Source organism: Kogia breviceps, chromosome 7, assembly GCF_026419965.1.
Source record: "Kogia breviceps isolate mKogBre1 chromosome 7, mKogBre1 haplotype 1, whole genome shotgun sequence".
NCBI lineage: Eukaryota > Metazoa > Chordata > Mammalia > Artiodactyla > Physeteridae > Kogia > Kogia breviceps.
In genome coordinates this window covers 42,689,010-42,715,454 of record NC_081316.1, presented here as the reverse complement: position 1 = coordinate 42,715,454, position 26,445 = coordinate 42,689,010, and the positions used below count along the sequence as shown (strand labels likewise).

At 37.5% G+C, this 26,445-nt stretch overlaps 1 protein-coding gene across 23 annotated transcripts in view; it reads right to left on the bottom strand.

Annotated features, from left to right (window-relative positions):
- BTBD10 (BTB domain containing 10) overlaps window positions 1-26,445 on the bottom strand; it is a 77,018-nt gene that overhangs the window by 1,156 nt on the left and 49,417 nt on the right. For 11 of the 23 annotated variants that reach the window (XM_059070679.2, XM_067038218.1, XM_067038214.1 and 8 more), the window contains 7 exons: window positions 22,597-22,793; window positions 20,287-20,572; window positions 17,623-17,725; window positions 15,999-16,119; window positions 5,920-6,117; window positions 4,044-4,148; window positions 3,295-3,405 (listed from right to left, as the gene is read on the bottom strand). In XM_059070679.2, coding sequence (XP_058926662.1) covers window positions 3,295-3,405; window positions 4,044-4,148; window positions 5,920-6,117; window positions 15,999-16,119; window positions 17,623-17,725; window positions 20,287-20,572; window positions 22,597-22,750 — 1,078 coding nt within the window. In that variant the 5' untranslated portion in view covers window positions 22,751-22,793. Of the gene's footprint in view, window positions 1-3,294; window positions 3,406-4,032; window positions 4,149-5,919; window positions 6,118-15,998; window positions 16,120-17,622; window positions 17,726-20,286; window positions 20,573-22,596; window positions 22,794-26,445 lie in introns of all 23 variants that reach the window. The other 12 variants (XM_067038227.1, XM_067038220.1, XM_067038222.1 and 9 more) reach the window with 2 other exon arrangements.

Here is a 26,445-nt window from a genome sequence, read left to right as displayed (position 1 = left end):
TGTATGCACACCCACACGGGTCCCCACATTCCTCACCCAATTTAACCTAAAGAGGGTTACTGTAGTTCTTGAACAAACAAATTAAAACAAAGAAGGGAATTCAATATTCTATCCCCTTGGTCATTAGTTCAACAGCAAGAAACAAATCCTACTGATGTAATTCACAAAACCTCCCACCGTCCACCAACTACCAGAATAACATTCGGAAAGCATGGAGGGGCTGGGTCCCTAATACAATGGTATGTGATCTAGTGCATCACGGGCTCTAGTTGTATATCCTTAATCCCTGAACCCTTCCCTTGGCAGGATTATCTGGCCTCAAGGCCTGCAATTTACTGCAGTATTAGCCTTCTACTTTCTTTAAACCTAAATCTCATCTTTATATTTTTCTGGGTTTTTTCTTTCCTTTTTACTGTTAAGTGACAAGGAGCTGTAGAACTCTCCAGCTTTGCTAATTCCAGGTACTTCTGCACCTAGGTCAGCAAAGCCAATATTTTAACCCCTATATCATTTAAAATGTTACTACTCTCAACAACCAGGCAGTTCATTCAGATTGGCAATGGACAAACTGCCAATGGCCAAAGCAGCTATGGACAAAAAAACCCATTGCCTGCCATGTCAGTAAACAAGGATGTTGCGGCCATCAAGCCATCAGCCACTGCAGCCACCCCCACCCAAGGATGCTCCTGAGGGGGATTCAGGATGGAGAAAAACAGGATACTGGCCCTAGACAGTTAAGATGCGTATGGAAGGAATAATTGCAACAAGCCTAGACTCCTGCATCTCCCCAAACATAGAGAGGCGCTAAAATCATTAACTTGAGATGTCTGTTTTTTGTGATTAGCAGTAATCTTTTGATTTTTTTTTTTTTTCCAGAAAAACCTCCTATATATCCTGGCTCCTCCCTTACCTCTTTGGAACAGTTTCTCAGAGCTGTTTGAGAGACTGTATCCCAGGCTATAGTCCTCAGTAAGGCCACCGAATAAAACATAATTCTGAACATTTAGGTTGTGCATTTTTTTCAGCTGACACAGCTTTCCCTAATTAATTATATCTTCCTCCTCTTAGATCATAATCACTGAAGAGTAACAACTGGTAACAACCATCCTGGTTTCAGAAAAATTTCAGTCATTTACTAGTAAGGCAATTTCTCTAAAGACATACTTTCCTTAGATGCTATCAAAAGTTCCTTCTCTCCTTCCCACTAGCATGAATTGCTAGTTTAGACCAAGTACTGACAAACATTTTCTGTAAAGGGCCAGATGGTAAATATTTCAGGCCTGTAGGCCATATGGTCTCTATCACACCCACTCAACTATGCCGTTGTAGTGAAGTCAGCCACAGACAATACATAAATTAATGAGCATGTCTATGTTCCAATAAAACTTGATTTATAAAAAACAGGTAATGGGCTGGATTTGGCCCATAGGCCATAGTTAGACCATAGTTAGAATCAGAAAAAAATACGAAGGCCTCACATAGTAGGGACTCAATTAAGGATTCTTGCATAGAAGGATGTTATGTAGGCATCATAGGTAGCTAAGTATATTTAGCCACGTGTGGAGTGTGTATGTGGGTTGAGGTGAGGGGGAACAGGGGCAAGGACTAAATACCTTCTAAGGACCTTCTGTAGAATGTCTTCTTCATTTCATACTTCCACTCAATTACCAGCTGAAGGGCAGCAGTAGAGATCAGAAAGGTTTCTACCCTCTATTATTCCCTTGTCCTTGATTGCTTTTGGACTATTAAAAGTCTTTAAAATTCCCATCTCATTGTATTACACTCTGCCCTCCACACAGAATCACCACTCTAACACAAGTGTAATCATATTACATCCTTGCTTTAAAACTACCAATGATGCCCTCACGCTTAAAGAGGAAGGTCCATACTCCTCAGCACAGTATATAAGGTTTTTTTTTTTTTTTTTTTTTTTTTACAATCTAGTTCCAACCCATCAGGCTTCAGATCAAATAACTGCTTCCCTGCCTGCTAATCTAAAGTAGCTCCCTCCAGTTACCTTCTCTTTAGCTCTGAAAGGAAACCGCTAAATCCCATCCTTTGCAAAATGACGGAAGAGGGGACATACTGGTAAACCTAATGTGTCCTCTTTTTTAAGCCCAAAGTTTCCTCCCCTTCCCGCAAAGACCCTGTTTCTGGTCATTCTTCCCTATATGTCTCAGCAGCCTATTACAGTGATCTCCAGCAGCTTATCTGGTCATTGATCTGAACACCACAATCTTCATTATCACCATCACAAACACAGAAATTACTATGTGCTAGGCCCTATTTTAACTCATTCTGTCCTCACAATAACCCTATAAAGTACTTATTAATGCTCCCATTTTAGATAAGGAAATGAAGGCAAAGAGAAGTAAAGTGCCTTGGCCAAGGTCATACAGCTATTAAATCACAGGCTCTGAATACAAGCAGTCTTTACCCTTTACTATGGTATGCCAAGGAAGATATTTTGTTTTTAGTAAGGACACTTTAAAATAAAAGAAGCATCTGACAAAAATTCATTTAAATCATAAAGTAAAAAGCAATCTAAAAAGTATGCATTTAAGTAAGACGAAGTACATTTGCAATTCAATTTAATTTGAAAATAAGCTATTATACTTTAAGACACTAGTAAGCTACTAGCACTGTTTTTACATGAATTTTCAGAAAGTACTAGATTTTAATTCTGTTGAGCTTTGATCACGATCACTACTAGGCAAAGAGTCCTGTCAGTCTTACGGGAATATACACGCATGCATGCCAAACACACTACATGGGCTTAGTCAAAAATGCATTAAGGGGCTTCCCTGGTGGCGCAGTGGTTGAGAGTCCGCCTGCCGATGCCGGGGACACGGGTTCGTCCCCGGTCTGGGAAGATCCCACATGCCGCGGAGCGGCTGGGCCCGTGAGCCATGGCCGCTGGGCCTGCGCATCCGGAGCCTGTGCTCCGCAACAGGAAAGGCCACAACAGTGAGAGGCCCGCGTACCGCAAACAAAAACAAAAACAAAACAAAACAAAACAAAATGCATTAAGTCGGGCGACAGCAGAAAAGACAAATTCATATCTCTATATTGCTAGGGAATCTTATGGAATGAATAATAATTTCTAATGGCCTTCTATTTATCATCTCAGATGAAGGAAGCTGATTTTTGTTATTTATATGTCTCCTGCATGAGCATTCAGTAATCATTTGTCTGAATTTTTCTCAAAATATTCAAACTATATTCTCAATGGGATCCAGTTGTTTAACCTTGCTTTTTTTCAAAAGAAAATAGAAAATAGTGAAAATGTCTTACCTTCTATTCCCAATCTAATCTTCTTAAGACCCCTCTCCTTCAAAACTGATTTGGCCACATCTCTATTTTCAATGTACTTGAAAAATCTATATAATTTTGTGCTATATATAACTGGAAACAAAGAGACAAAAATATTTTCTTATTAAAATCAAAGTACTTGGAGATGACTCAAGTTTATCTTGATCATCAAAGGGGCCTGACAACCCTAAAAGCCCAAATAATGGATGCAGTGATGCCAAAGGATGACTAGCCAACATGACAGGACAATTCAGTACAGTTAATACATAAGCAAATGTCTACATAAGTTGAAACAAGAAAAGCTTTAATAACCAATCAGATAACCCAATCCATAGGAAGAATCTCCTTCTGAAAGATATATCATATACAAACTTATTGGAATGGGATCTGCCCCAATTTCTTCAAATAAAGAGAACCAAAAAAAGGTATCAATATCACATGATTATCAAGCAGGCAAAGTAAAGGACTTTGCTCTGATGCCTACAAGGCCTCATCTGGAGGGGAAAAAACTGCCTTGTCAGAAAGTACAAAATGGATACATCTTGCATTTCATGGATTGAGCAACTATTAATAACTCCCCCCAAACAAAGGCCCACCCCACAAACTGTTTTCCATTCAGGCGAACAGTCCCACTTAATATTGATGTTAAAAATGGCAGATTCGAGCATGTTCTGCCTAGGTTAGTCTGTTTAGAGCAAACTGGCTTTGCAAAGGACAGACATTCCACTGACAACATGTTGAGTCTTCCAAATGTGCTGGGCACTTCAGGGAGTTAGACTGATGGACTTTCCTCGCCTTCTCTCTTTCAGGTGGAGTTATCTCCCTTAAAAGGTGAACTGCAAAGGTTTTTTCAAAAAAAGAAAAACACACTCACAAACCAAACATGCTGGTTTAAGAGCCAATAAAAGGAAAAAACGTATACAGAAGCTACTCATGGAGTAAATTTGTGATTATTACTACATCCTTAAGACTACTGATATTATTTTAAGATAAAGATTTCTTGACATCTCAGAATGGGTGGTGTTATAATGTCACATTTAGGAAAATCAGGCTGAAGAGACTATCTCATCTCTGTCTCCTCAAATGTAACTTCTTTACGTTGGAACATCTTGGCACAAAATGAAACATATTTAGACAAATTGAGTAAAAATGTTTCAGTCCTTTTAAGCTTCAATGTTTAAGGTAAGAAACAAAAAACAAACCAAAAAACATTGAAATGAAAAGCTCAATAACTAAAAAGGAAAAGCCCAGGTCTATTATTATTCTTGTATCACTATAATATAATTTCTGTGTTCTACAGTTGGCTCTACTCTCTTTGAGTCAAACTTTTTGAAAAGTAAAAGTTTGTTCATTCCTTTTTCTACACAGAAAATGATTTAGTGTATTTCTTCTGATCTTTGGTAACCTTTTATTTTTCCTGTGCTTTGTTCAATTTTTTATTCCACATATTATCATAGAAAACCATTGTCAGCAAAGAGCCTAGGAAGGAGGAAATAGTAACATTTTATTATTCTAACTGTCCACAGAAGAGTCAGAATAGTCATTCAAGTGTACCATGCAAAGGAAATGTCTCAATGTAAATTCTGAAAAGCACTATGATAACATAATCTAATGAAAATCTTTAGAATTAAAATAAAAAAGAATACCACTTAGTCTGCTTTGTTTTATTTTTAGAAAAGGGTAAATAAAATGGAAAAATCAGAGCTTAAAGGGCTCCAGTACTTTCTATAATCCTGTACTTTTTACTTAAACCCTAATCCTTACCGAGTCAACAGACTGGAGGACAGAACAAGATGTTGGGCTATTTTACCTAGCTCCTCGAATCATTCTTTTAACTCTTTTTCTCAATCTATGAAGCTGTTCAAAAATACTAGATTGGGTTCACCATAAAAACAAAACCAAACCAATATGAGAAATTTTCTAACAGAAAAAAAAAAAAATCAAAAGGTTCTAATCAGAAAAAGTTTGGAAACACAGTAGTTAGTCACTGTTGCTCAAGATGTGCTGTTTTGGTCAGAAATACCTAAAGTTCTACAAAGCTTTCGGAAGGGTCACTGTATCCTTCAGGAACACTTATGACATTAAAAAAAGGAATATCTTAGAACTTAAAGTCATCTTTGCAATCACTGAGTTGAAGCTTCTCATTTTATATACAAATAGAAATTCATCTAAAAAAAACACTTATTTTTTATTATCTACTATTCTAGGATCTACTTCTCTTGGATGCTTCTAAATGCAAAGAAAAAAACCATTAAGATCCAGATACTCCACAAAACCATTTCTGTGCATGACACGGGCAGGTACACTTTTTCTGTAAAGGGCCAGATAGTAAACACTTTGGGCTTTGCTAGCCATGCGGTCTCTTCATTCCAACTACTCCACTCTGCCATTGTAGCGCATAAGCAGCCACAGACAATACATATAACTTTGTTTATAAAAACAGGCAAAAGGCTGGATTTGGCCCACAGGCTGTAGTTTGCCAACTCCTGGTGTAAGTAAGAGTTCAACATACTTTCTTTATAAAAACTGTCCTTTGATCAATATTGTAAAAGATAAAGAGAAAATCTGTGATGATTTAAGAGAGAGAAAATATGCCACAGGACTTACTTTGTGAATATTCTTCTCCCATCTGTGGTGGATATTCTTCATCCCAATCAACCACATCATCGTCTGTAAGCACCACTATGTGGCATTCGCGTTCCCCACTCTGGGCACTAGCTACCATGAGAGGAAGAATCATTTCTTCCAGGTAAAATTCGAACTGTCTACGAGCACCGTCATTTGACAACTCATGCATTAGGGCACCTGAAATAAAAGCCACAAAAAGATCTTCATTTTGGGGGTGACTGATAAGTAAAAGAAGAGCAGAAACAACAAACAAACAAAACAGCAGAGTAGTTTCAGCATCTACTTTGGGATCCTGTAGACAATATAGTGGTTACTCTTCAGTCAACAAAACTTTGCCCAGGAAGAGTTCTTATGGAACTGTAGAATCTTACAGCAAGAAGGGCCAATTAAAGTCATCCAACACAAGCCCCTTCATTTTACACATCATGAAGCAATCTGCCTAAGGTTACAAAACTAATTTTCACCATCAGAAATAAATCTACTCTCCAGGGTATTTTTGACTACATCATTTTGTCTTCCATCAATGTATACAGTTATATCTTAAAGTATATCCTAAGGATATTTTTTCAGATTATTCCATCTCCCACATTTTCTTTCTCAGAAAATTATTTACAAACAACACTGATATTACTGTGTAGGAAGAGGAGTGAGATGAAAAGGGTCAACTGGCAAAATATAGCACGGTACAGGATTTACATTTACATTACATTGCTTACGTGACCCTAGAATTGAGAGGAATGAAAGATGCACTTCACTTGATCCTTCTTAAGTACAGACATAATGAACAACTTTAAGTTTCCAAATACATAGTCACAAACTCATATGCACTGACCTAATAATTTTTATTTTATTCCTATTTCAATGGCAACATCCTATCTCTTATCTAAGGCTCTACCATCTCAGGAACTACTGGGAGGGTAAGAGAAGACACTAAAACTCAAATCTGTAGTCTCCCAAATTAGAGCTTTTTTCCCCCCTACAACATGTTGTCTAATTATATAATAACCACTAATATAATAAATGATTAAATAATTAACTATAATATTATGATTTAGCCATGTCTCTCTCTAGGCTGTCTACTTCCATTATGATTTTTAAAATTCCCTTTATAGTCAAACTCCTATATATATATAAACACATTCTCTTTCCCCTAACTTCTGAACCAATTCCAATCTGACTTCCACACTCACTACTCAAAAGAGCCCTCAACATACAGTCTCCAAATGACCTCTAGATTGTTAAAGACAATGAACATCTTTTTAAAAAACTTTTACTGAAGTACAGTTGATTTACAATGTTGTGTTAATTTCTGCTATATAGCAAAGTGATTCAGTTATACATATATATATTCTTTTTCATATTCTTTTCCATTATAGTTTATCACAGGCTATTGAATATAGTTCCCTGTGTTATACAGTAGGATCTTTTTGTTTATCCATCCTATATACAATAGTTTGTATTTGCTAGTCCCAAACTCCCAATCCTTCCCTCCTCCATGCCCCTTCTCCCTTGGCAACCATAAGTCTGTTCTCTATGTCTGTGAGTCTGTTTCTGTTTTGTAGATATGTTCATTTGTGTCATATTTTAGATTCCAAAAATAAGTGATATCATACAGTATTAGTCTTTCTGACTTACTTCATTTACTATGATAATCTCTAGGTCCATCCATATGGCTGCAAATGGCATTATTTCATTTTTTATGGCTGAGTAATATTCCTGTGTGTGTGCACGCATGTGCGTGCACACATACATACACACACACGCACACCACATCTTCTTTGTCCATTCATCTGTTGATAGACAACATTTAGGTAGTTTCTATATCTTGGCTATTGTAAATAGTGCTGCTGTGAACACAGGGGTGAGTGCAACTTTTCAAATTAGTTTTGTCTGGGTATGTGCCCAGGAGTGGGATTGCTAGATCATATGGCAACTCTATTGTTTTTTTTTTGAGGAACCTCCATACTGTTTTCCATAGTGACTGCACCAATTTACATTCCCACCAACAGTGTAAGAGGGTTCCCTTTTCTCCACACCCTCTCCAGGATTTGTTATCTGTGGACTTTTTAATGATGGCCATTCTGACAGGTGTGAAGTGGTACCTCTAGTTTTGATTTGCATTTCTCTAATAATTAGCAATGATGAGCATCTTTTCATGTGCCCACTGGCCATCTGTATGTCTTCTTTGAAGAAATGTCTATCTAGGTCTTCTGCCTGACAATTAACAACTTTTTTTTTTTTTTTTTTTTTTTTTCAGTACATGGGCCTCCCACTGCTGTGGCCTCTCCCGTTGCAGAGCACAGGCTCTGGATGCGCAGGCTCAGCAGCCATGGCTCACGGGCCGAGCCGCTCCGTGGCATGTGGGATCCTCCCAGACCGGGGCACGAACCCGTGTCCCCTGCATCAGCAGGCGGACTCCCAACCACTGCGCCACCAGGGAAGCCCAACAACTTTTAATCATGATCTTATTTGACCTCTTGATGGAATGTCTTACAGGGAACACACCCTCCTTAAAATACTCTCATCCCTAAGATCTGATACCACCATCCCTGGTTCTCTTTCTCTTCTCTGGCTGTTCTGCTTCTGTCACCTTTGTCAACTTTTTCTCCTCCAGCCTGTCATTAAGTATTGTTATTTCTCAGGGAAGTTCTAAGTTCTTTTTTTCTCTCACCTTATGCTGACAATTCTCAAATTTATTCTACTAATTCTGCCTTCTATATTCTAGATGCATTATATTCAACTGCCTCCTGGAAATCTTCACTCGGATGCCCCCTCACTGGCACCTCAAACTCAATATACTCCAAATTGAACTTAATCATTTCTGTCTCTCTCTCTCTCTCTCTGCAGTTTTCCAAATCAGTAAATGGCATCACCATCCACTCAAGTTCTCGGAATCAACTCAGAAGAGTGCTAGTCATATAACAGGCTCTTAAATATTTGTAGAATAAATGAATGAATATTTGATTCCTTTTTCATCTCTTAATTCAATCATTCCCCAAGACCTAACAAGTCCACCTCTTAAATACATCTTGAATTGTGTCATTTCCTCTCTGGAAGATGCTGTTTTCCAAAGACAGCAGCAAAATCTCTTATGCCACATGCTTTTCTGCAATGTGACTTTGATATCTCCTCCCAGCAAGAGAAGTCCAATTCCTCTCTCCTTCAATTTAGGCTGGTTGTACTGACTTGCTTGTAACCAGGGGAGCACAGCAGAGGTGAGGGGAAAATGACTTGTGGTTCTGCCTTGGTCTTGGGAATGCTTGCTCTACAGATGCTTCCTCTCTGAACCCAGTCTCCAGGCCTGGAGAAGCCCAAGCCGCATGAAGAGGTCACGTGGAGCTACTCTGTCTGACAGTCTTCACTGAACCCAGACTTTGAGCTGTCCCACTTCAGGTGCAGACAAGTGAGTGAAGAAGCCTTCAGCCTTTTCAGTCACCTCATCCTTTCAATTCTTCACAAGATGAGGCCGCAGACATTGTGAAGCAGACATAAGCTATCTCTGTTGTACCCTGTCTGAATTCTTGGCCCACAAAATAAGAATAATCACACTTTATGCTACTAAGTTTGGAATGATCTGTGACAGGACAACAGTTACAACCAAAATACACTCCAGCCCCACTGTACAACCCCCGCAGTCCAAGTCATCAGTAACTCTAACCCAAACTACTGTAGAACCCATCAGCCACCTCTGCCCCTGTGTAATTCATTTCCCCCACCACAGCCAAACAAATCTAAATAGGTGTCTCTAGTTTAAACCTTTTATGGCTTGTACTATCCTTAGAATAAAAGTCCCAAATCCTCAACTTGGTCCTTAAGCCTGTTATGTGAAAAAGGAGGTTACACATCAGTGTGCACAGTCCTTTAAATTTTTTTTCTTTAAATACTATCCATATAGTGATGACTCCCACATATAAACAGCCCACACTTCTCTCTTTAGACATGTATACCCAATGCCCTACTCAGCATTTCTACTTGAAGGTCTAATAGGTATTTCAAATTTAACATGTCCGAAATCAAGCTTTTAAATTTCTGCTTCCCATGAAGTCTCTCCCCATCTCAATTAATGGCAACTCCACACTTCCAGGTAAAGTCCTTTTCTCTTTCCCACCTCATATTCAACCAGCAAGCAAATCCTTACAACGTTACCATCCAGTATATCCAGAATTTGATCACTTCTCACTGCTTCCACCCTGATTTAAGTCACCATCATCTCTTATTTGAATTATGATAATAGCTTCCGAATTACCTCTTTGTGTGTATCTTAATTCTCCTTCCAGTCCATTTCCAACCCAACAGCCAACAGTGATTCTTTTAAAGCCTACGTCAGATCAGGAATACAGCACTGCATGAGTCTACATTGAATTCTGTGTGAACAGTGCGCCCATTAAATGGTAAAACATGGCAGCCTTACAGATTATATCACTTCTCTGTTCAAAACCCTCCAATGGCTTATCTCACTCAGAGTAAAAGCCAAAAGATAAAGGCCCTACACGACCTCGCTCCGCTGGGCCTCATCTCCTACTATTGACACCCTCACTCACTCCACTCCAACTATTCTAGCCTCTGCTGCTCTCAAACATGCCAGGCAAACTGCTTCAACATTTGCTCTCACTGTTAACCTCTGCTTGGAATTTACTTCAATTTTCCTCTGCAATGAAGGCCTCTCATATTACTCTTTGTCCCTTCCTCACTTTTTTCTCCCTCCTCAGCACATATCATTATCTAACATACCATGGTATTTGTTCATATGTTACTTGTTTACCTTGTCTATTGTCTGTCTCCCCCAGAAAAGTGTAAGTTCCATTAGAACAGAAATTTTGCCTGGTTTGTTCCTGCTGCATCCCCAGAACTTAGCACAGGGTTTGGTACAGAATGTACAGTTAATAAACATTTATTTAGTTAATAAATTTTGTTTTCTCCCTACTTCTCTGGCCTTGTATCTCACCACTCACACTCTTCCTCCTCCACTGTAGCCATGTTTCCCTTCTTTCAGTGCCTTAAGCATGTCATATTCCTTCCAACTTGAGAGCCTCTGCAAATACCATTTCTGCTGCCTGGAGAGCTTCTCACTCTCTTTTCCATTCCCTTACGTCTCAGCTTTAATGTCACTGACTCAGATAATGATCCTCCATAGCCCCTTTACCATACACCTGTCACAGCATCTCATTTCTTCACTGCATTTTCACAGCTTTTCATTACTTGTTAAATGCCTGTCTTCCCCACTAGACTGTAAACTCCATAAATGCAGGGACAATGTCTGTCTTGTTCATCACTATATGTACTATATTCATGGAACTCATTAAAAGCCTGATTAAGAAGGAAAAAAAATTATACAAGTTAAATAGTAAACTAGAAATACGTAACTGGTAGGTAGGAATTCGAGATAAATAGCTGGAGGGACTTCCCTGGTGGCGCAGTGGTTAAGAATCTGCCTGCCAATGCAGGGGACACAGGTTCGAGCCCTGGTCTGGGAAGATCCCACATGCCACAGAGCAACAAAGCCAGTGCGCCACAGCTACTGAGCCTGCGCTCTAGAGCCCGCGAGCTACAACTACTGAAGCCCGGGCGCCTAGAGCCTGAGCTCTGCAACAAGAAAAGCCAGCCGCAATGAGAAGCCCGTGCACCGCAACAAAGAGTAGCCCCCGCTTGCCACAACTAGAGAAAGCCCGCGCGCAAAAACAAAGACCCAATGCAGCCAAAAATAAATAATACTTTTTTTAAAAAACAGCTGGAAATCTACAGTGTATATGTAATATCTGAAGCCACAGTGATGAATGGCATCACTTAGATTAATTGTATAGATTCTGTAAGAGAGAAGGTAGCTGAAGACAGAACAGTTGGGAAGGACCACATTCAACGTATGAAGGATCAGGGAGCAAGTGAGAGGAAAATAAGCAGAAGACCTAAAAGACGGATGTCAAAGAGCCAAAGTCTTGAAGAAAGAGTGACTTAACAGTGAAACCTAAAGGAAAATGCCTTTAAAGACAAGGGTACCAGAATTACCACTAAATTTAACGTTGTTGAAAATATTATAGTCAATCAGTAAGACAAAAAGATATAAAAAGTTTTACTTAGAACAGGGTCAATTACCTACCAAGAATATAAAAGTACAACTGAAAAACTATTGGAAATAAAACAGAGTTTGGTTAGGTGGCTAAACACAAACATACAAAATTCGATAATTTTCTCATATGTTAGCAGTTAGAAAATCTGAACATATTCTACACACAACAGTAACAAAAATACAAAATACCAAAGAATAAACTTAAGACCATAGCAGAAGAAGACATAAAAGAAAACTGAATAAATGGAAAGACATAGCAGTTGGAGCAGGAGTCAGTATAATAAACATGTTAATTCTTACAAAAAATTAACTTCAAAGAATCAATGAAAAGCTCAAAAGTTTTCAAATGATATATTTTTTTGAATGTCTACAATAGACACAGGTCAGATTTGAGTATGTCTGAGACTGAGGATTACTCTATACAAAGAGGGAAGGACTAATGATACTAGAGAAGATGACAATAAGTGCAACAGTGTCCTAAACAATGCATGAAGGGATTAAAAGAGTTTATTCTTTCAACAAATGTTTACTGAATCCTTACTATGTGCCTGGCACTACGGACACAAAGTTGAAAAGGTATAGTCCCTGTACTCAAATTCAAACTGATTTAATGCTATAAACTGAAAAATAGAGCAAGACTGGGGTTGGGGCGAGAAAGAGAGAGGGAGGGAGGGAGGGGGGAGGGAGAGAGAGAGAGAAAGGTGGGGGGAAGAGAGAGGAGACAGAGAGAAAACATACAAGTGTCTCTGTCGTTTCAGTGTCTCTATATTTCTGTGACTCCAAATGTAGTCTCTGCCTCTTATCTCCCTTCTCAAACTAAAATTAAATTCAGTTTTTTGATCTTTGTTTACAATCCCACTATCTCCCACGTGGATGGTGCCTTTCTTCCTGGGCCTTCTGAACTGGTCCTTTTGCAAACTTTAAATTTCATTTTCCATACCACTTTCACCCTGGACACTATAATTTCATTTCTCTTAGCCCCAGGTCTTCATTTGTGAGTCCAGCCCTGGTTCTCAAAACCTCTTCTGGATTACAGTGCTTACCTGGTAAGAGAATATGTACAGTGAAGAAATTATAGCCTAGTTGGGGAGCTACCAACCTATCACAAAGTTCCTTCATTATGTGGTAAGCTCTATGACAGAAGATTAACAAGTCATTTCCTCACTGTACTAATCTTCTTGCCGCTAAACATAGCATTCCTTCTGCCTGAAACACGCTTCCTCTTCCCTCTCCTCCAGAAAGCTTCTTCAAGCCCGCACACCTGAGTTAGGTACAGCTCCTACATGCTCATTTAGTACCCTATTCTTCCTCTAACACAATATAATTTACTTATCTGTTTTTCCCACTATACTGCAAGCATGATAAGGACAGGGGTCTGGTCTTGTTGCTTTTTACATACCTAACATTTAGTATAAAGTGAGTATTCAATAAAAATGCAGAAAATGAGTGATAACTATGTAAACCATTAAATAAGTTATTATTAAAGCATATCTTGTAATACAGTTATTCACAATATATTTTCATGTGGAAATACAGCATGTACAATATGATCCTTTAATACTTTTTTATTTTACTTTACCTTTATTTCCTAATTTTGCTTTTATTTTTTTTAAAGCAAACCCTTATTTAACACTATGTGTCAAGTACTATCCATTTAATCTTCACAACAATGCTGTGACGTGTAGTATTACTGTCTCCCATTTTAAAGATGAGGCAACTAAGAAACAAGGTTTTAAGTAACTTGCCCAAGAAATCCAGGATGCTCTATTCAATATACATTTAGTACTTTTATAATTTTAAGTAAGAGACAAAAAGACATTTTAGTGTAAAGTGCCATTACAATATTCAGTAAAGGCACATATTTGCAGGAAAAAATTCATTTTTGGACTCAAGTCTACACCTACAGTATCCTTTTATATTTACAAGACCATTTCTATCTCTTCAAATTCTATATAGCTTTGTTGCAATAAAGTCTATGAAAATCTCTAAATTTCCAGTAATACATATTACAAGTAATGTAGAAACACAAGTAGTATTTAAAGGCCAAAAGTCTAGAAAAAACATATTACACATATTTTCTTTCTATTACACATAAATATTCTTACCTTTAATTCTATAACAAATAAATGATACTTAACAGTGATGACAAGGTAAACTATGTCCAAAGGATTACAGAACTAAAATCCATTCATCTATACGGAATTCTTGTGTTTTTTTATCTGACAGTCACCAAAATTCAACATTTAATCACATAAAGTTAAATTAAAATGGTCCCATGAGGGCTTCCCTGGTGGCGCAGTGGTTGGGAGTCCACCTGCCGATGCAGGGAACACGGGTTCGTGCCCCAGTCCGGGAAGATCCTACGTGCCGCGGAGCGGCTAGGCCCGTGAGCCATGGCCGCTGAGCCTGTGCGTCCGGAGCCGCTCCGCAACGGGAGAGGCCACAACTGTGAGAGGCCCGCGTACCGCAAAAAAAAAAAAAAAAAAAAAGAATAAAAAACCACAGAACTTGAAGTCAAAGAATTATAAATTAGAATAACTAATGCTCATGATTTCAAAAAAACATTTTTTAAGATGTGAAAAAACAACTTTGTTCAAGTTTACAGCTGTACACTTCAGCTGTCCAGCTACTTGACTTTAAACTTTTAAATATCATTTATATAGAAATGGACTCAAAGGTGGACCATCCAATCCTTTGTCCCTATGGAGACCTTAAAGAATATCTGGCAAAAAGAAAACGGTACTTAGGAACAGACCTAATAAGGCCACTCATTTTCAAGAAGTTAGCTCATAATTAAGCATGAAGGTTAGCTACATTTAAATATATAGTAGTTGCCTTACAAATTTAAATAAAATTTCCCATTCACAATTTCTAACACATCAATGTTGAGAAGGTATGACCCCACTCTGCTAAACTAGTGTTGAGTTTAGGTAATGAAGTAAAAGATAACCATATATCTGGGACTAACATATATCTATAACCACAGGTAGCAAACTTTTAAAATGGCTTCCCACGTTACATAGGATAAAATGTAAGAATATTAGTTTAAAGACCTTCCATAATCTGGCCCCCCTATTTATTCCCATCTCCTTCCAGTCCCAGTATAGTCTCTGCACCAACTAGGTTATTTCCAAAGTCTATCACTTACATCTGTAATCCCCAAATGAGTAAACCTTCCTACCCCATTCTTGCTTAATCATTCCTATTCACTCTTTACTGTCTGTCTCCTCTGAACTCTTCCCCAATCCCACTAGCCTACAATGACATCTCCTTCTTCTGAACTTTTCCAACCACTTAATATGCAAGTCAACATTTGAAAATTCTCATATACATTTTGACTTTTCTGTGTATAATCACCTTTTTTCTTAGGCATGATGTAACAGTGAAAGGGAAGGGTGCTAAGGAAGGGAGTGACAGGAAAATATCAATCACAGAGTTAAGATTTCCAAAGGTCTAGACCCTGCTCTGAGACTATGCTTGAAGTTCTTGGATAAAGTCATTTAACCCTTTGTATAAATGAGGGCTAGGTATTTGGTATTCAATCTAAAATCTTTAATGACAATATTCTTTTTGAGAATTATTTATTTCTTTCATAGTGGCTTAGGATGTTATATTACATGGCAAGTACAAAAAATTTATAAATTTTTGGTTGATGTGATCTGAGGAGTGAAGGCAAATACCACACTTGGCCAAAGCCAGGGCTCCCAAGCTAGGAGATGAAGACTGGCAACAAATGATAGAGGAGACAGTTGAAGAGGAAAACTGGGAGAGACTATAAACAAAAAAATTATTAAAGTTGAAAGAAAGTTTTGGAAAATTACACCAAGAGCTTACAAAGATTTCTGTGGACCTTCACAAATAATCTTCATGGTATTAGTGTTCTAGAATTCAATTAAACAAATACTTGAAGTCTAGGTAAACAGCATTATTTCAGGCATTTCATTCCAATATATTTTAACTCTACAAACACTCACACACAAAACATCATACTTACTGAGATCTCTACATTTAATAGTACTATATTCAAAAGAGATACAAAGATAGTCGCATGCTTCTCTCAGTTCAGGAATAGATATGCCATCAGGACAACGGATTATTCCTGTTTTATAGTAATCCTGAAAAAAAAAAAAAAAAGTAAAGAATGCGTAAAACATCTGGTGCACGAGGTAGGCAAAACTATTATTAAGGTTGGGCTGGCAGAATTTTCAAAAATTGGGGTACTCTGAGCAACTGTGGAATTTTAATTTTAGGTGGGACCTCCACTCACCTAACCACTTTTTCATTTTACCAACAAGAAAAATTTATGTCCAAATGGGTTCACTGACTCACCCAGTTATTATAAAATTATTTAACAGCAGAGGTAAGATTAGCACCCAGGTCTCCTCATTACTTATGCATCTCTTCTCTCTACTATATCATGCTAATGCATATGTATTCTCCCCCTTACAAATTATTTGTCTACATAACTACCATGCATTTTAAAAAAATTTTTAAGGAAGTTAAATGATATATTTTAAGTTACCTTAAATATTACCTAGAGAATTGAGCAAAATTTAAGGTTTTTAGTAAAGAATTTCAAAATCATATCCAAGTATTCAAATATATGCAAACAGAACACACAATTAGATATTCTTCTTCCAAATACTGTTCTTTGGTGTTGCCCACATTATTACAAACAATAATAGTAATTATTTCCAAAACCTACTTAAAATGCTGTTAGGGGCTGGCCCAGAGCTACAGATAAGTTACTCCATAGCTGAGTCATGGAGTAAACTTATCAACTCCATTGGGGGGTCAGATGGAAGTACGGGCAGCTGAAAAGGCACTTCCCCCCAAATTAAGATCTGCCTCAAGCTTCTTGAGGTTCAGAGCCACAGTAACATTATTTCTGAAGTTGCTACATGAATGGAAGCAAGACATCTTCTGGTACTTTTCAAAGTACTTGTTAGTACTGATCATTATCAACTACTTTTCCTGGCTGTACGGTACCTCAGGATCCTCCCTCTCCTCTTCCCACAAAACTATTTAAGGAAACCATATTTTCAGACTGTGGCATAAACTGTCACACACTATAAATCAAACCTTTATCACTGGTTTAAAATTATAAGTAGGGACTTGCAGTACTAATTCAAATATTCCTCAAAATAAAAAGTTAAATTTTTTTTTAAGTTCTAAAACAAAGATGGTAAGAAATACATTTTAGAGATGACTTTTAAATGTTCGTAAGTGTCCACTGTTAGTTATATGCAATAAAATATTAGAATTCCAGTAGCCACATTTATTCTCTGGTAGTAAAGACTTATCAACTTACTGTATTTAATAGAATTAAGGAGGGTGGAGTAATGTGACTATAGAAATGTTACCACTAAACCCTTGAAAGAATTTCCTGTGCAGACCTAAGAGATGAATTATCTCCTATCTTATCTTTATGAAGGTTATAAAATTCATTTATTTATATCATATTATATTTACACACCAAAAAAAGATAAGTTGTATTTTTTAAAAAATGCCCTGGATACTTCCATAGAGATATCCAAATAGAACTCTGCTTCCAATCCAAGTACCTAACAAGAAGGGGTCAACTGATTCATTCAATACACATAAGAAAGAGCACTCACCAGAATAGCTCTAAACACAGTAGAGCCAATCCCCTCTGCCACCTCATACTCTCCCTTCTCATTGGGACGTGTAAAGTTATGTTCTCTGCCAGATCCAAACATCCTATGGTAGCAAATAATTGAGAAATATATCACTGAGATATTCCTTCAAAAGGGAAAATTGTTTTCATGTACAAAAGTAAAAAGGAATTATAATTTAAGCATTAAATTATGTCATTAAATTAGTTCAAGAATGTTTATCAGAAGTTTATTCAGGCAAATGTAATAAATGAAGGAATATTAAAATATGTTTTTGTGTGAGGAAACAGCAGTAAAGATTTGCTATAAGAAAACAAAATAAATTAATAAAATTCAGAAGCTAAAAAACTTTCCAGTCCCTTCACCTCAGGGGATGAAAAAAAACCCCATCAATCTAGGAGAAATTCTTATACTAATTTTAACCAGAAAAAGAAAGAACGAAAGGAAGGAAGGGATGGAGGGAGAGAGGGGGAGGAGGTGAAGGGGGAGGAGAGGGGATGGGGAGGGGAAAGGAGGGAGGGAAAACTATGTTATCTGTGCCTTTTCCTTAAGACTACTGTCTTCAACGCAGTTATTCTATAAAGAAGCACGTATAGTAATCTAAACTAGAAAAAAGTAAAATAAGCATATGCAGATTGTTACTTTTCACAATCTTAACTATTAATGTAACAAATTTTGCACAAAATTCTTATACTTGCATTCCAGAACTGAAAAACAAGCAATCAAATGCTGGGGTAGGGAGGAATGACCAAGTTAAGAAGAGAATGAAAATTCTAAATAAATAAGTAACAAGCTCTTACTATTTTTACAAAAAGAAAATACAAGTGAATTTATTTTTCAAGTCATGTTGCTGGCCCTTTAACAGTAACTATTTAGAAAAGAGGCAATTTGCAAAACAGGTCCTTCAAAATGAAAAGCTGAATGCATAACTCCCAAGAAAATTTTAAAATTGTGATTAAAGGAATTTGAACCTCTGAATTCAATGATGCCACCATTCCTAAAGTAAATATGGCTGATCTAAGTTTGCTATTCAACAATCTCCCAATTTAAATAGTTCCCTCTTGGCTTCCCTGGTGGCGCAGTGGTTGAGAGTCCATCTGCTGATGCAGGGGACACGGGTTCGTGTCGCGGTCCGGGAAGATCCCATATGCCGCGGAGCGTCTAGGCCCGTGAGCCATGGCCGCTGAGCCTGCGCGTCCGGAGCCTCTGCTCCGCAACGGGAGAGGCCCACTTACCGCAAAAAACAAAAAAAAGCTTTTTTATTTCAAAGTTTCCAAAAGAATGCCAACTGTTTCTTACAGTTCCCATGAATATTAATTTTCATCCCCAAAGATATGTTTTCATCAACTGACATGAAAAGAAGCCTTCACTGATTTGGGAGAAAAAGAAGAGAGTCTTTCAGGAATCAAATGTCATGCAATTTTCTCAAACACTTGAAATTTTTACAAAAGGGGAAAGCTATACTTTTCAGATCAATATGGATCACAAACACAAAAAAAATCTTTTGCATTTGTTTTGTTTTAAGAAAAATGTAGCCTATCAGTTGAAGAAAAATTTCAAATATCTACTTCTACCTTTCAACTGTGTTCCTTTACAGTTTAGGTAAAAATATAAAGTATTATCAGTGTTCAGTCATACTCCTAAGAGCTCCCATCAACAATCTTCCTTATGCTTCTAATAATACATAAAAGCCTATAGAGTTCAAGTATTTTTTTTTTTGTACAGATGTAAAGTCTAGTGCTAATGTCAAAAGGAAATATTTGTCTACTCAAAATGTAAACAGTGTCACATGCTGGCATTTATTCAGTATTCAGAGATACTTACAAATCACACACACACACACACAGAGGTATGCCAAATAGTTACATATGCAACCTAGCAAAAAACACAAGTTTGTTATTTTTTACCTCATGTAAACTTCCATTTCATTTATGTGTCTCCGTTTTATATAAGAATGAATAGAAAAAAGGCACTAATTTTACAATTAAAAGGTGTTTGATCCTAGTTTTGAACACTCTGAAAAATCAAGTCTATATCCTTAGACAGAAGTTCCCATAACTAGTCCATATTAGTTCTAGACTGTGGTTCCCATAACTAAAAACTTTATATTAATCTATTACTCCAGACTAGTACAGATTAAGAGACAATTATCTCTCCTTCATTCTACTAACTACTTGTTAATATTATTTCCTTTTTAAGTATCTACATCAAACTGATAACTCATGCTAACTTTTCAGGTAATGAAATGCTGATACCTGCTGTATTTGGGGGTTGAATTTGGGAGCCCCAAGTGAAGGAAGCATTATCACTGTTAAATTCACCTTGTTAAACACAACCTATGCTTTCAACCTATAGAGATCTTTTAGTGTCCTGTCTTCATTTAACTAATATATTTGCTGTTTCTACTGGTAAAGCAGATTATTTGAAATAAAAACAAGTTCAAGATCTGGCTCTACTACTTTCTAGCTGGATTAACTTCAGCAAATTATTTAACCTAGAAAGTTCAGCAGGAACACTGTATTCCACCAGAGAATTACTGTAAAACTTTAAATGAAAAACAAAAAAAAAACAAAAAACAAACAAAAAAAAAACAAAGCAATGTTAAAGTGCTTTATAATTAATAATACAAAGAACAGCAATACAAACCTGCCCAACATTGTATTTGGCTGTGCAGTAAAAATGGATGGGTCTACAACAAATCTAGTGTTATCCACTATTAGCGTCACTCGTTCTGACGTTCTTACATTCCGAGCTCCTTCTTTTGCGTTTTCATACACAAACACCATTTCCCCAGATGTCTTACAGCTACCATCTGAACTTGACTGACTACTGTTTCTGCTGCTGTTCCCAGCACTGCTATTGGAACCACTTGGAGATGCTTTTTGAGGACGAGGACTGCTTGGACGAGAGGAGCTGTGATCTTTTTCACGTTCTGAAATATAGATGTTAAACAAAGTTATGCAAATTTTCTTTTTAAAAGTTTGAGATTTATATATATTTTTTAAAACTGTGATTTAGAAATGCTGTTTTATATCACTGCATTTCTGCTTTTTTGATTTCAAATAACATTTTCACAGATCATATATGTTCATTTATTTTCTAGGAATGAAACCTAAAACAAATTGTTTCCTAAAAAAATTTATTTTGTAGACTTTTTAAAAAAGATGTATAGCTGACTAAAGTTGACCCAGACTAAGATCAAAATTAAGGTAAATTTTATATTATTGCTCTACTTAAAAATACATAGAAACCCAAGGAGAGGAATATTCTCACAAGTCACATAAATACGCACTGAAAGTTAGTAAAAGATTAATAACAATTTTAACTCTCCTAAACACTGAAAGTATTAACACTATTCTGAAAACACAAAGTACAAACTTTGGACTCTTACTATGTTAATAAGGAAATCACCAAACCAGCTATTTGTCTCACAAAAGGAAGGTCCCAAAGGAAGAAAAAAATTTCACTGCAGACATTAAGAAGTATATTTATGTTTTTAAATGACTTTTAATGTCTTAGCAAATTAAGTGGTTTTAATAGCTTATGATATACTGCTTTGTTCTCATTCTCATTTTTAAATAAAGCACTACTACAAATTTTATAGGATCATATTATTGGCTATAATTTTAATAGGAAACATTATTAAAATTCAGAAAATTTTCTTTAGCTGTTCCAATAATCTACAAAGGGGACATTAAAACTAAGATTTTGTGATAAGTTTCCTTTAGAGGCTAGATTACTAAACTTTAAAGGTGACCTAAAAATGTACCTCCATCTCATCAGTTTCATCAGTTTTTGCCAAATTCCTCCATGACTCAAGCTACTTAGAACACTCTGTACAGCTTTACTGGTTATATAATTAGGTTTGCTGTATCTCCAGAGATACCCTGACACCTCCCTTTTATTGCCTATTTCCACAAGGCTGGTAGCATCCCAAAAGTAAAATTTGCTAAAGTAATAAAATAATTTATCTCCTATTCTCTTTCCAGATACTAAACTTTGCATGTAACAAGCTGTCAACTCTTATACTTTTGTTGGTTTTTAGCTTATCAGTATTAGTCTTTTAAGATCTCCTTAGATACTGAAAACGTCTCCACATAATCAGACCCTAATATAAATGATTTTGGTTTATACGAGGTAATCACAAACTACCTCAAATAGTAAGTCTAATTATTTAATTTGCCATTTCTGAGTGGAAAATAAAAATCAGCAAGCTCACATTATTTATGTACCTCCATTCCAGACTACTATTTTACAGTCACACAATGTATTTACCTGGGGTAATAGCATTCAGTTATAGTAATAAGTAGGAAGGAAGAAAAAGAGCTGAGCTAGTTGTCAAGAAAAGAAAAAAAAAACACTTCACACCTTCTTTTTCCTTTTCTATTTTTTAAATTAAATTTAAAATATTGTCAAAAATCAAGATAAATTACCTTATGATGGTTACTCTTTCACTTCCTTTTTTACTATGATTAACAAGGATTCTTATCAATAATTCACTACAAACTATTTTAAAATAAACCACTGCTATATATCTCACAAGATAAAAATCACCTGAAAAAAATTTTATATCTACATATTACAGTTTTAAAGGCTGTTCAAATTATTTTTTATAAGACTGTCCCAGACTCTTAAAAGAAATTAACTTTTAAGTTTCATTTAATAAGTTGTTTTTTCACAGCAAGAACCAAGCTAAGCTGAAACAGAAGCAATGAACAGAAGAAGTTAATTTTACTCTGAAGTATTAGGCACAAATCATTGTTATTACTGCATTAAAAAGGCAAATGCATTGGGAATGCCCTGGCGGTGCAGTGATTAGGACTCAACACTTTCAATGCCAGGATCAATCAGGAAGCTAAGATGCCACAAACCTCAAGGCGTGGCCAAAAAAAAAAAAAAAAAAGGTAAATTCATGCTTTTAAAAACCACTGGGAAGCTTAGTTGATTTTTACATACCAACATGGTGCTGTCGTGTTGGAGAAGTAACATTTCTAATACAAGGAGTGAGCTGAGATTCTGTTCTTTCGTGAGATGAATCTCGAGATCGGTCACTTGACCTTCGTCTATCTCTTGATCTCTCATGTCCCCCACTAGCACCATGTAGACTCATTTTGGTGTGCTCAACAACTCCTTTAGCAACACGTGAGGGAGCACTGATAAATTAGAAAAGAAAATTAACCATAAAAGTAGAACATGAAATCACAAATGCTTTCCCAAAAAAACCTCAATTAACATAAAGCTACTTATACTCTGAAATGCAAGAATCAAATGTTACTTCACAATTCTGAAACCTAATTTACTTTAAACTTGCAGGTTTTAAAAATTCTGGAACACTATGTCTTTAAAGATCACATACTCCAACTCAGTCTTTTTTTTTTTTTTTAAGGATGAGAAAGCCAAAGCCCAGAATGGTTAACTGACTTTTCAGTTAGTAATAGAAGAGGTAGTGGTAGTAGTAATAACAGCAGCAGCAGCAGCAGAAACCACCCAGATCTCTTAAATATTACTCAAGTGTTCTTTTGATTTCTTTGATTGTAAGGGGAAAAGGGAGGGAAAGAGCACCAGCTTCTGGAACTCTGAGATATGGGCAAAGTAACTGGTCTCCCTGACAAAATAAGTCTACATGTTAACTCCAACTCATTTTGATTTTGATCGAACCCTCTTCAAAAATTTTAAAAAGCATTTTTCTAAAAAGCTAACAGCACTGACTATGTAAAGTTACAGAATTTAATATTTTGAAAACATCCTACATAAGTTTGCCCATGAGAAGTGAATAACTGGGAATGATGATTAAAATATTCTAGTTGACAGCATTCATTAACACAATTATTTATTAAGTTATATGTGCTATGTTCACAATGCTGTGCTACATGCCAAGAAAGAAGCAGCTCCCTCAGGGAGCTTATGATTTAAGTGTAGCAGTTATATACATGGACATGCAGAAATGTCAACAATTCAAGAGCTATCCCAAATTTCAAATATAAAATGACTAAATGTATCTCAAATATATAACTAATAAATGAGTGATAGATAATAAATGTTTTAAGTTCTCACATGAAGAAGACATCACTGTAAATCATTGGTGAATCAGGCACTAACAAATAGATAAGATTTAAATAATCAGAATACACTGCAAGTAGGAAAACTGATAGGAACAAAAATGAGAGCCTGATCTAAGGCAGGTGGAAATTTACCACCTTAGCAAACAAAACGCATGCTTCATAGTTTAAAAATATTAAAGTGCTTTTTAGAAACAGAAGAAACAGGAATAGAAAGAACTTCATGGCTTTAGAGTAATAAAGACTTAGAATCAATTGTCCTTTAATATTTAATTGCTCAACATGTTGAATGCTACTTAACATTGTGGAACCTTCATTTCCTCATCTGTAAGCTGTAGATTCTTTTTACTTTCTAAGTTTAATATGAGGAATGAAGTATAATAAGTAAGCTGACCAGCAATGTACCTGGTACAATAGAATCACCCATTAAATGTCAGTTTATTTAGTTAAAACAGGTGAAGATAATAAAGTTCAAAATCACAAGACTTGCTCAGAGTCACAAAGAATTTAGTGGATACAATACTAACACTGTAACCTAATCCTTTCAATTCATTCCAGTGCCCCCTCCACAATGTCACCCGGCTCTCCTTCACCAAAACCACACTAGTTAAAAATTTAATCTTGAAAGAAGAGAAGATGGCGGAAGAGTAAGACGCAGAGATCACCTTCCTCCTCACAGATACATCAGAAATACATCTACATGTGGAACTGCTCCTATAGAACACCCACTGAACGCTGGCAGAAGACCTCAGACCTCCCAAAAAGCAAGCAACTCCCCGCATACCTGGGTAGGGCAAAAGAAAAAAAAATAAACAGAGACAAAAAAAAAAATAGGGACAGGACCTGCACCAGTGGGAGGGAGCTGTGAAGGAGGAAAGGTTTCCACACACTAGAAGCCCCTTCGCAGGCAGAGACTCTGGGTGGCAGAGGGGGAAGCTTCGGAGCCACGGAAGAAAGCAGAGCCACAGGGATGCGGAGGGCAAAGCGGAGGACTGGTGCTGACTGGCACTCACCAGCCGGAGAGGCTTGTCTGCTCACCCGGTGGGACGGGCGGGGGCTGGGAGCTGAGGCTCGGGCTTCAGTTGGATCGCAGGGAGAGGACTGGGGTTGGTAGTGTGACAACAGCCTGAAGGGGTTAGTGCACCACGGCTGGCCGGGAGGGAGTCTGGGAAAGGGTCTAGAGCTGCCGAAGAGACAAGAGACTTTTTCTTGCCTCTGCTTCCTGAGCCAGGAGAGGGGATTAAGCGTGCCGCGTAAAGGAGCTCCAGAAACGGGCGCAAGCCGCAGCTATGAGCAAGGACCCCAGAAACGGGCATGAGACGCTAAGGCTGCTGCTGCAGCCACCAAGAAGCCTGTGTGCGAGCACAGGTCACTGTCCACAATGCCCCTCACGGGAGCCTGTACAGCCCTCCACTGCCAGGGTCATGTGATCCAGGGACAACTTGCCTAGGAGAACGCACGGCGCGCCTCAGGCTGGTACAACGTCATGCCAGCTTCTGTCATGTTGGCCTCTGCAGCCGCAGGCTTGCCCCACATCCATGCCCCTCCCTCCCCCCGGCCTGAGTGAGCCAGAGCCCCCGAATCAGCTGCTCCTTTGACCCCGTCCTGTCTGAGTGAAGAGCAGACACCCTCAGGCAAACTAGACGCGAAGCCAAATCCAAAGCTGAACCCCAGGAGCGGTGAGGACAAAGAAGAGAAAGGAAAATCTCTCCCAGCCACCTCAGAAGCAGCAAATTAAAGCTCCACAATCAACTTGATTTGTACCCTGCATCTGTGGAATACCTGAATAGACAACGAATCATCCCAAATTGATGAGGTGGACTTTGGGAGCAAGATATGTTATTTTATTCCCTTTTCTCTTTTTGTGAGTGTGTATGTGTATGCTTCTGTGTGAGATTTTGTCTGTATAGCTTTGCTTTCACCATTTGTCCTAGGGTTCTGACCATCCCAGTTTTTTTTGTTTGTTTGTTTGTTTTTACTTTTTAAAATTTTTCTTCTTAATAATAATTTTTAAACATCTATATTGGAGTATAACTGTTTTACAATAGTGTGTTAGTTTTTCCTTTACAACAAGGTGAATCAGTTATACATATACATATGTTCCCATATCTCTTCCCTCTTGAGTCACCCTCTCTCCCACCCTCCCTATCCCACCCCTCTAGGTGGTCACAAAGCACAGAGGTGATCTCCCTGTGCTATGCGGCAGCTTCCCACTAGCTACCTAATTTACATTTGGTAGTGTATATATGTCCCTGCCACTCTCTCAATTCGTCACATCTTACCCTTCCCCCTCTCCATATCCTCAAGTCCATGCTCTAGTAGGTCTGTGTTTTATTCCTGTCCTACCACTAATCTCTTCATGATTTTTTTAAAGTAAATTTATTTTATCCTACTTTATTTTATCTTCTTTCTTCCCTTCCTTCCTTTTCTTCCTTTCTTCCTTCCTTCCTCTCTTTCTTTCCTTTCTATTTTTTCTCCCTTTAATTCTGACCCGTGAGGATTAAAGGCTCTTGGTGCTCCAGCCAGGCGTTAAGGCTGTGTCTCTGAGGTGGGAGAACCAACTTCAGGACACTGGTCCACAAGAGACCTCCCATCTCCACGTAATATCAAATAGCAAAAATCTCCAGAGATCTCCAACTCAACACCAAGACCCAGCCTCACTCAACGACCAGCAAGCTACAGCGCTGGACACCCTATGCCAAACAACTAGCAAGACAGGACCACAGCCCCATCCATTAGCAGAGAG